This window comes from Pteropus vampyrus, unplaced genomic scaffold, assembly GCF_000151845.1.
Source record: "Pteropus vampyrus isolate Shadow unplaced genomic scaffold, Pvam_2.0 Scaffold36, whole genome shotgun sequence".
Classification (NCBI taxonomy): Eukaryota; Metazoa; Chordata; class Mammalia; order Chiroptera; family Pteropodidae; genus Pteropus; species Pteropus vampyrus.
In genome coordinates this window covers 4,011,887-4,022,656 of record NW_011888817.1, presented here as the reverse complement: position 1 = coordinate 4,022,656, position 10,770 = coordinate 4,011,887, and the positions used below count along the sequence as shown (strand labels likewise).

The following is a 10,770-nucleotide window of genomic DNA, read 5'->3' as shown; positions in this document are numbered from 1 at the left end:
AAAAAATGCAGTATGCTTATAAAAATGAGGCTGCTTCCATAAAGCCAGTGCTTACTAAATGTTAGCATATCAAAGGAGGAAAACTGTTGCCGATTTAAAGCAATATACTTAAAATTTCCAAAAACATCCTATGAGAAATAGCACTTCTTAAACAAGCTAGGTATAAAAAATTACCAAAAATGTAATATAATCACAACCCCATCTTTGGAGTAGTCCTTAGAAAGTCCAATTTTTAAAAAATGAATAAATACATAGCAAACTTTTGTTCTATTTTCACCAAGTTCATCCTGCCTTGTTAGAGCACAGATAATTACTGGTTTATGACTTCAATTTAAAAAAACAAACATGCAGAGTGCTATTCCTCAATGTGGCTATAGAAAAATTTAAAAATTTAATTGAAGGAAACACAATGATTGAGATTAGGCAAAGCTGTGGTAAATACATACTCACCATAACAATTATAATTTAGTCCAAAAGGAGTGACCCATCTGCTACCCAAAGTCTAACAGTAAATGGGGGCAGAAAGGGAAAGCTGGTAATCTGTATGTTTTATCTATTTTTTTTAATATAGGTTGGATAATGCAGTCTTTAGATTACCACATTAAATATGCTTTAGAGACAAAATTCTACTTGATATTTTGACAAACTCACCCTACATTCCTTAGGTTAATGTCTGTAAGTGTTAATTTTTACCTTACTAATCACTGTACTGTTATAGATAAATGAACTAAATAGTTTATGTAGTGTTGCTCAAAAGATCTACAAACAGCAAAGTCTACGCTTAACTAAAAAGGAACTTTTTAAAATAAATGAAGAAAGCAATTATGTTCCAAATGAATGGCACTGGGCAGAATAAACAACGAAAACCACATTTAGAGTATCAGGTGCCCACTGGTTTCCCTTACATGGATAAAATGCTGGAGAAAATCTTGAGAATATCATTCCTCCCTCTAAACTTTTAGCTTCTACATAGTGTCAGATGTTATATTTGGTATAAAGAAAAAATGCTCTTAGGAAAAGTAAAATTCCATGTACAAAGTATAGCAAAATCTGTAGTGACTTTCTGTGTGTGGAAGGCTCTCTCCTCCAGTGCTAACGCCCTTTAGTATACATCCAAGACAGACTAATTTGAAAGAGTATTTTGATACAGTAGCAATCCTTTCATATACTCTTGCTAAATATTACAAAATTCCAAAAATACATAAATATTCCTTGTACCATGCATTATGCACCAGTTTGGGGCTGACTGATGAGGTCATGGTTACTATTTTAACAGCTGAACACTGCACCTCAAAAGTCCTGCCACCTACACATAGTGAATGCACGCAATGGTGAGGGCTCCAAAAGGATGGCAAACTACCTCTAAAGTGAAAAGTTTGTGAAGAAGAGTCTCCAAATTAGAGATGAGGAGGATATGAGGTCAGGAAGGTAGGCAGGGTCAAAAGAATTTTAAAATAATACTGCTTAGGAGTGTATATTTAAAGATAGCTACTATATCTTGTCTATCCTTTATCTTAATCTTGAATAACTGCCATGTTCATGCAAAATAAAATTTCTACTTTAAAGGAAGAGGAGCAGTCTGTTAGGAAAAGCGTATTCTTAATCAGGGAAAGATGCGAAGACATCTCTCGCTTAAGTACTGTTTTACTTGGTGAGTCTTTTGGCTACATCACTATATGCTATTTCAACCTCCTTATCACTGGGACAGGTATTGGTGAACTCATCCCTACTATAAGCATTAGTTAAGTATCTCCAGATGCCAGTCATTCCTTTTGGAATATCAAAGTTGCGATATTTTTTGGCCACCACCTGAAATACAAAGAGATCAGAAGTTAACATTTACTTTCCATGTCTTGTAAACCAGACATAGCTCTGACTTTAAGGCAATTAATTTTGTGAATCTCTGAGAACTGCTTCTATTTGGGGGGGGAGGGGGGGCTAATGTCTTCATACTGTTCTCATCAATTTCATCAGAAAGAGGGAGAATGAAGTTAGAAGTCACTTCCATTCTAACTAGAATGTTAAATAATGATAAGGACTGCAAACTCCACCAGAGATTCAGAATTGTAACAATGATTACAAATGACTGTCTTGACCATGCAGAGAGCCAGCCAAATGTAATCATTTGATACTTTAAAATACACACACTATTTGAGATCTGTTTTTCTTGATCTTTATTGCATAATTAGTGTTTATTACTGTTCCATTTAGCAGTGTCTCACACAATAAATGCTCAATAAATATCTTTTGCCTTGAACAGAAAAAGCCAGATGTTCACAGAACAGGATTTGATGATATAAATCCAATTCGATGTTACCTGTTACATCTTTGAATTTTTATGCAGTCACAGAAAAAATAATATTCCTCTTTCTCATGTGCCTCAATTTTAAGACATAATTTTCCATTTAATTGAGTATTTCAACTATTGCCTAAACATCATTACAATACACGATTTGGGGGGTTCCCAGTGGTATGTCAGATCAGAAAAGTTTTACGCACAAAGAAAGTACTACTTTAGTAGATAGAATACTAGGTCTAACGGCAATGAGACACCACATCCTACAGGCCTACCTTGACAATGTGCAGTTTGGGCAGCAGGTTGCAATCAGCCAATGTCATTTCATTGCCATCCAGAAATTTACGTGTAGAAAACTTAATGTCCTCCATACTATTCTCATCAATTTCATCAGGGAGGGGAGAATTCAGATATTCATCCAGTTTCTGCAGTGTTTTCAAGAGTCCCCTCTCCAATGCTGAAAGAAAGATGGAAATACTGTAAGAAAAAAAAACCACCCAAGCCCCAAAGTAGAAGGCTTTCTCTTTCAGTCAATAACTGTCGAATGCTCATAACATTAAGCATCTGGCACTAAGCACTAAGAACAAAACAGATGATGTTCCTGCTCTCCTGGAGCTTATTTATATGGGGCAGAGGATGAGACAAATCAATTTGTTCAGATAAATATAAAAAAAAGCCTAACAGTTTCACAGAGTGGTATCTGTAAAAACATGTTAACTAAATACCCCACATATGAACACATTATAGCCCAACCTAGTTGATGTTTAAACTGGAAAACTCGGTGAGAAAAAAACAAACTTATTATTTCAAATCTACGGAAGAAAGTCCTGTTGAAACAGCAATATTTGCCCCCAATTTTAAGTCCTGCTCCCCTAAGACTATTGCAACTTTTTTACCAAAAATGTGTTAAGAAACCTAAATACAAACAATCCAAGCAGAAAACTGAAGTTTTTGCACTGTCTTATATTACACAAGAAGCCAACAATAGTACTATTGTATAATAACATGAAAAACACAGAAGTTGGATTAGAAAGTTCAATTTACAATAGTGAACTGAGGGCTTCTTTATCCAAATAGATTAAGATGCTATAACTGTTATGATTCAGAGAGAAATGGGACAGAGCCACTCCTGTATATCTGGAAAGTCAAGTTAGTGACCCTCAGCAGAGAGGGGGTGGGACCGTCATTAGAAAGAAATATGGACTAACAATAGACAGATCTTCTATTATCTTTTCTTATCCTTTACCTTCCCAATCCACCTTCAGCTCCCACTCCCAGAATAAATGAGCTCACATAGATGATTATAGTGCTTGGCCACAGAAAAAGTTAAATATCATAAGGTAGCAATCAATATAGTTCTAAGTGTGAATAAAGTTGGATCCATTATGAAAAAAGGCAGTTTTACATACTGCCTACTAGGTATTTCACCAGCAACATAAATATAGCCTAACCCAATACCTCTTCTTCCATATTGCTCCCACCCGCTCATTCCTTGGTACCCTCACAGTAGTCCAGACAGTAGATGATGGTCTTAGCTAGCTAGGTAAGGGGCTGTAGGCATCAGAAGGAATTAATGCATTTTAGAGGTATTTAGGAGATAAAAAACCAATAGAGCTCAGAAACCAAACTGAATATAGAAAAAGGAGGAAAGACATATTCAACAAAATATATCTAAGTGCCAAGTTTTGTTCTAAGCATTGTTAAATTCACTACTGAATAAAACATAAAAGATTCCTACTCTCTAGAGTTTACATTTTGGGGAGTGGAAGTAGTAAGAGAAGCTGGTCAACAAATAAATGATCCCCAAGGTGAATGCTGATGCCACTTGCTGAGACATTTATCTTCCTAGAGAAGCAGATTCAGGGGATGTGGAGATGACTTCAGTATATGCTGACTTTAAGGTATCTGTAAGACATCTGAGTAGAGATGTCCAATAGACAGTTGAGTTTCAGTGTCTGGAACAGAGACTGGGCTGGAGCAATATAGTTGAAAGTCTTGAGAACATAAATAAATGTTGAAGCCACAGAAGTGAAGGAGAGGCAGAGGGCCTAGGGCAGAGCCCTAAGAAACATCATCGGTGATGTTGTGGGAGGCAGATAATACATTTTCATTGTTATACAGCATTCTGTCATATGATTACATAATAAGTATTTATCTATTTTACTGTTAACGGAGTTTGTGTTGTTTCCAGTTATGGCCTTATGACTGTATAACAAACATTCTTATACAAATCTTAGGTACACATATATTCATATTACACTCAAAAATGGAGTTGTGGCTATCACCTCGCTCCTGTTAGAATGTTTATTATCAAAAACACAAGAAATGAACGGTGTCAGAAGAATGTGGAGAAATTGGAACACTTGTGCACTGTAGGTAGGAATGTAAAATGGTGCAGCCACTGTGGAAAATGGTACGGTGCTTCTTCGGAAAATTGAAAATGGAACTACCATATGATCCAGCAATTCTGCCTCTGGGTGGAACACTAACTCAAAAAGATATATGCACCCTGTGTTCACTGCAGTATTATATACAATAGCCAAGGTATGAAAACAACCTAAGTGTCCATCGATGGATGTGTGTATCACACGCACAGAGTAATATTATTCAGCCATAAAAAGAAATGATATCTTGCTACTTGTGAAAACATGGATGTACCTTGAGGGTATTTTGCTAAGTGAAATAAGTCAGACAGAGAAAGACAAACATAGGCACACTTCATTTTACTGTACACTTTGTTTTACCATGCTTTTTACTAAGTGAAGGTTTGTGTCACAAGTCTGTCAGTGCCAACAGATTTGCTCATTTCATGTCTGTATCACATTTTGGTAATTCTTGCAATATTTCAAACTTTTTCATTATTATATTTTTACGGTGATCTGTGATCAATGATCTTTGATGTTACTATTGTAATTGTTTAGGGGAGCCACAAACAGTGCCCATATCAGAAAGGGAATTTAATCGATAACTGTGTGTGTTCTGACTGTTCCACTGATGGGCCACTACCCCATCTCTTTCCCTCTCTGTGGTCCTCCCTATTCTTTGAGACACAAAGATACTGAAATTAGACCAATTAAGAACCCTCAACAGCCTCTAAGTGTTCAAGTGAAAAGAAGAGTTGCACTTCTCTTATTTTAAATCAAAAGCTGGAATGATTAAACTTAGTGAGGAAGCCATGTCAAAAGCTGACGTAGGCCAAAAGCTAGGCCTCTTGCGCCAAACCATTAGCCAAGTTGTGAATGCAAAGGCAAATTTGTGGAAGTTCTGCAGCCCATTAATCAAGGAGTAATTTCAACTTGAAGTCTTGTGATTTAAGAAATACATTTCGTAAGGCTATAGCTACCATAAATTGTGATTCCTCTGATGGATCTGGGCAAAGTAAATTGAAAACCTCTGGAAAGGATTCACCATTCTAGATGCCATTAAGAACATTCATGATTCATAGGAAGAGGTCAAAATAGCACCATTAACAGGAGTTTAGAAGAAGCTGATTTCAGCCCTCACGGATGACTTTGAGGGGTTCAAGACTTCAGTGGAGGAAGTAACTGCAAATGTGGTAGAAACAGCAAGAGAACTATGATTAGAGCCTGCTCTACATGGATGAGCAAAGAAAGTGGTTTCCTGAGATGAAATCTACTCCTGATAAAGATGCTATGAAGATCATTGAAATGGCATCAAAGGATTTAGAATATTACATAAACTTAGTTGATAAAGCAACAGCTGGGTTTGCGAGCACTGACTCCAATTTTGAAAGAAGTTCTACTGTGGGTAAAATGCTATCAAACAACATCACATGCTACAGGAAAAATCATTTGTGAAAGGAAGAGTCAATTGATGAAGTAAACTTCATTGTCATCTTATTTTAAGAAATTGCCACAGCTGCCCCAACCTTCAGAAACCACCACCCTGATCAGTCAGCAGCCATCAACATCAAGGCAAGACTCTCTACCAGCAAAAAGATTATGGCTCATAATAGACTTGCACAGTTAGTAGACTACAGTATAAACATAACTTTTATATGCACTAGGAAACCATAAAATTTGTGTGACTCGCTTTCCTGAGATATTCACTTTACTGCAGTGATCTGGAACAGAATCAGCAATATCTTGAGGTATGCCTGTACCGTATTATTTAACATATATGTAGACTCTAAAAAACAAAACAAACAACAAAACTCATAGATACAGAGAATCAATTTTTGGTTATCAGAGGAGAAGGAGGTTGAGGAGTGGGCAAAATGGGTAAAAGGGGTCAACTGTATGGTGACAGACTATACACTAGACTTACTGTGGTGATCACTTTATAGTGTATACAAAGATCTAATTACTATGTTATACACCTGAAACTAATGTTAATGTTATATACTAATTTTACCACAATTTTAAAAAATTGGGGATAATGATTATAATTGTCTAAATTGCCATGATGGGTTAAATTAAAATTGCATAAAAATTTTTAAAAAGCTAGTATCTGATAACTGAGTATCTTATAGTTTTTAATATGCTTTTAAAAAATTTACTAGTTATGTTCAGTCTTTGATATGGGCACTCTCTATTACTAAGATTTTTTAAACCATTAAATTTTTAAACTCAGGGCTGATTTACATTAAACTAATAATGTGCTAAATCATGAGCTTCTTCCTTCTAATTGTTGTTGAGTGAAGATATTGTACTTGACTATTATATCTTTGTGCGAAGCTGAAAATGAGGCAGGCACCACATATTGCTATAGAACGTAACAGCCATTCAAAAAACGTAAAGAAGAACTGGTAATATTTTTCACTAGGTAAATATCAAACCAATTGGAATGTGTTATATCAAGTGACAGACAACAATATCAAGATCAAAGAATTACTTATTTTATTAATAAAAGGTTACTCTAGACAGGATCAAGCTAGTTTATTCCTCAGAGAAAATAGTTAACCAGTAGGGTACTGGAACTCAGTAAAATAAAGTTGAGGAATTAGGAGAGTTCAACTGCAACTAGAAAAGTAACAGAGAATCAAGACATTTAAAAATAAAAGATCGAAAATGCAAAGGCAAGAAATATAACCTACTGATAATGCATACAGATAGCTGATATAGTTTATAAAATTCAATATGCTTCCTATTAAAAATAGTAAATATAAAAAAAAATCAGTGAATACAGAATAAATACATATTAGATATAAGGACTTGGTCTTTAATCTAATTACAATGAACAGAATCATTGCCTCTAAGGAAAATAATATTGCCTGAATTCAACACTGAAATAATGTCCCGGTCTACAGCCATGCCACCCGGAACGTGCCCGATTTTGTCTGATCTTGGAAGCTAAGCAGGGTCGGGCCTGGTTAGTACTTGGATGGGAGACTATCTAGGAAGACCAGGCGCTGTAGGCATTAAAAATAATAATAATAATGATAATGTCCCAAATTACACTTAAGTGGTATGGTAAGTTTGAGCAAGTTAATAATCTTCGACCTGCTCTAAATTAGTCCTTTTCCTGAATTCTCAAATACATAGATAAGAAAATAAAATATCCTAAAGTTACAAAGTTTACAACATACAATGTTTATAATCTTAGATGTACGGCAGAAACTAAAATTAAGCTAACAAAACATTACAATTATTTTTCCTTCTATAATTTTGGACTTAGCACAGCACTTGCAATGAAGCTAAATTTCTGTACCTGACTAGAATGTTAGGTGATTTTTCATATTTAAGAATATCAGAACAAAGGGTATATTAGTAAAAAGAATGCTTAATTAGTTTGATACAATTTTTATGTATCAATATAAGGAACAGCCAACAAAACAGAGAAAAATAGAAGTTCTAAAGTACTAATAAACATAAAGTTTTGAAGACAAACCATCACAAAAGAATTAAAATAAAGAAAATGTCAGGATTAACCACTAGACGGCAGTAGCAGGCCATCAGAGAGCAGCTCCTTGTCTTGTAATTAATAAGTAAATAGTGCTATTATTCTCCAATATCCCTGCTCTAGTAACACTGGCATCCCTAAGGTCTTTCAAAAGCCCTCAAAAAAAAAAAAAAAATTTAGTAAGTGCAATAGAGGCCATACAGTCGGTTTTAAATGAATTAGAAAAATCAAAACACTTTTTTGCCTATGAGAATACAGCAAAATTCAAACACACACACATACAGCCCCCAAGACCAGAGTGTGGGGAAATGAATACTTTCACATTAGTGGGAATATTAACTGGTGTAGATTTTTGAAGAATTAAACCTTTGACCTATTTGGAATCTAGTACAAAGATATTCATTGGCAGACTTGTCTGTCATAATAAAAAAAAACTTGAGACAGTCTAAATGTCTACCAACAGAGAAATAGTTAAATAAAAATCCATATTATGGAATATTAAGCAGCATTTATAAAAAATGAGGTAGAACTATAATGAGGTGAAGGATTCCCACCACATAATATGGGAAAAATACAACTGCATGATGCAAATACACACGCACATATTTATGTACAATGTTTGCAAAATTACATAGAATAAAAGGATACATACTAACTGTTGAGGAAGAGGTTTTATAATGTGATTAAGGGGCACTGAAATTTCATTTACATTTATTTCTAGACTATTTTAACTTTTTCAATAAGCGTGCATTACTTTATTACCTGTATAGTTTGAATTAGTAAAAAGCAAGACAGAAAACATTATATGTAACAAGTCCCTATCTGTTGGAGAAAAACAACAAAATTCACAATGAAGAAAAATTATGAGTACTTACATGGATAAAACTGTATTTCAAAGCTATTGCTAGTTTTAATAAAGGATAATCTTACACAATTTTTAAAGGCCAGGTAACCCATCAGAGGAAAACATGAAGAGATAATGAGTATTTAAAGATGATTAAATATACAATGCAGTTTCATAGCTACAATGATGAATAATCAATCATCCTGATTCCAAACACTTTTCCAGAAAGGGGAGGTGGGGGGTGAGAGGGAGGAAGAGAGGGAGGGAAAATGAATCTTGAATAAAAAGGAAGCAATCAGAATCTATAGACTCCTTGTCTCCATTTAAAAATAGGAATTTGGACATTATAGAATAGGCCTCAGAGCATATAATGGCAGATTTCACCACTGCTAAATTCATGGGTCTCTCAAGAATATTATAAATACCAAACAGACTAATAAATGATCTACTAGTTACATTGGGGAGCTTAATAAATTATATAAATTAATGAAATCACAGACTGAAAAAGACTTAGGAGATCTGGGACAGGTCATACCTAACCCATCCCTGTAAAATCTATTATTCCCTAATTTCTCTTGATGCTTCAAAAGATTACACAAACCCTTACTCTCAACCAACTTGGACACGTTACCAAAAGAATTATATATTCTATCTGTCTGTATGTCTATAATCAGTTTTTACCTTAGTTCTAGTCTTTACATCTTGTTTACTGTACACCCCGATCCAAGCCTTGGCTTTTCTGTTTCACTTTCCCTCGCGCAATACTGTAGCATCTAAGCATCCAATCCCTTACTTGGAATTACGTCTTAAAATTTCCCAAATCTATTCGATTTTGTAAAACATTTTATAGGCTGATAAAACTAATCAAAGACCTGCCTACTCTGATTTTCCATGTAAAATGACAAATCCATCTTTACGCAAACTCTCTACTGTTTCGGGGAATAAGGAGATAGAGCACTGATTTCTTAGGCTCATTTAAAGCATTCGATTGCATGAAACAGAAAAATAACAGAGCTGCATCAAATATACATAAAAGGGAGAGCCATTAAGCTCCAAAATGATTTGGAACATTGTTTTCTATAGTCTCATAGCAGTGACAGGCCCCTGTGGGGGGAAGTTGCTTGGCAACTGGAATTCTTACTTACCAATAGGTAATTTCATATAAAGCCTTCTAAGTTATGCACTGTGTAATCCACTATGTTGTTTGTTCTTATTGGTTACAGAATTCTAAGGACAGTAAGCGTTGGTGGCTACTTCAGACAGTAACAAATTGATAGGAAAAAATAGAATACAAAGTTATACTTAAATGACTCATTTTCCTCCCATTCCCTCCCCTCAACGCTATTTACCAAAGCAATTTTTTTTTTAAAGCAAACACATTTTATTCCCCTCTCCTCCGTACCAAGTGTCAAAAGAAATTTCAACCACCCTCCAGCTTCCAAGAGCCACATAAAGAAATAAAAACATCATGATTTTAACAGTTCAAAGAACTATGCAGCAAGAGCATCGGGCGCAAAAGATAGTTTGATGAAAAAACAGTCACCTGCATAAAGGAAAAGGGAGAACAGAAAAGATACTATGTGTGGATAGGAAAGGCTCCACTGTGACAGTTTACTTAGTATATTAAAATGCTTAGACAGAAACATTAGGAAAAAAGCCAATTACTAAGAAAAACTGCTCCCAAACCAAGGTAGCTACTGGAACACATTTAAGAGATGTAAGCCAGGCCTGAGCACTAATGTTCTTCCCTTTTCTGCCTTCGCTGGGG

At 35.0% G+C, this 10,770-nt stretch overlaps 1 protein-coding gene and 1 pseudogene across 1 annotated transcript in view; one reads left to right on the top strand and one right to left on the bottom strand.

Moving 5' to 3' along the window:
- Positions 1–248: 248 nt before the first annotated feature.
- Positions 249–10,770, bottom strand: part of CLIC4 (chloride intracellular channel 4) — a 27,324-nt gene continuing 16,802 nt past the window's right edge. Inside the window, exons 4-5 of the mRNA XM_011358037.2 lie at positions 2,572–2,753; positions 249–1,809 (exon numbers count right to left, since the gene is read on the bottom strand). Of these exons, the coding sequence (XP_011356339.2) occupies positions 1,645–1,809; positions 2,572–2,753 (347 nt within the window). The 3' untranslated portion in view covers positions 249–1,644. The remainder of the gene's footprint in view (positions 1,810–2,571; positions 2,754–10,770) is intronic.
- On the top strand, positions 7,558–7,676 carry LOC111738226 (annotated as a pseudogene).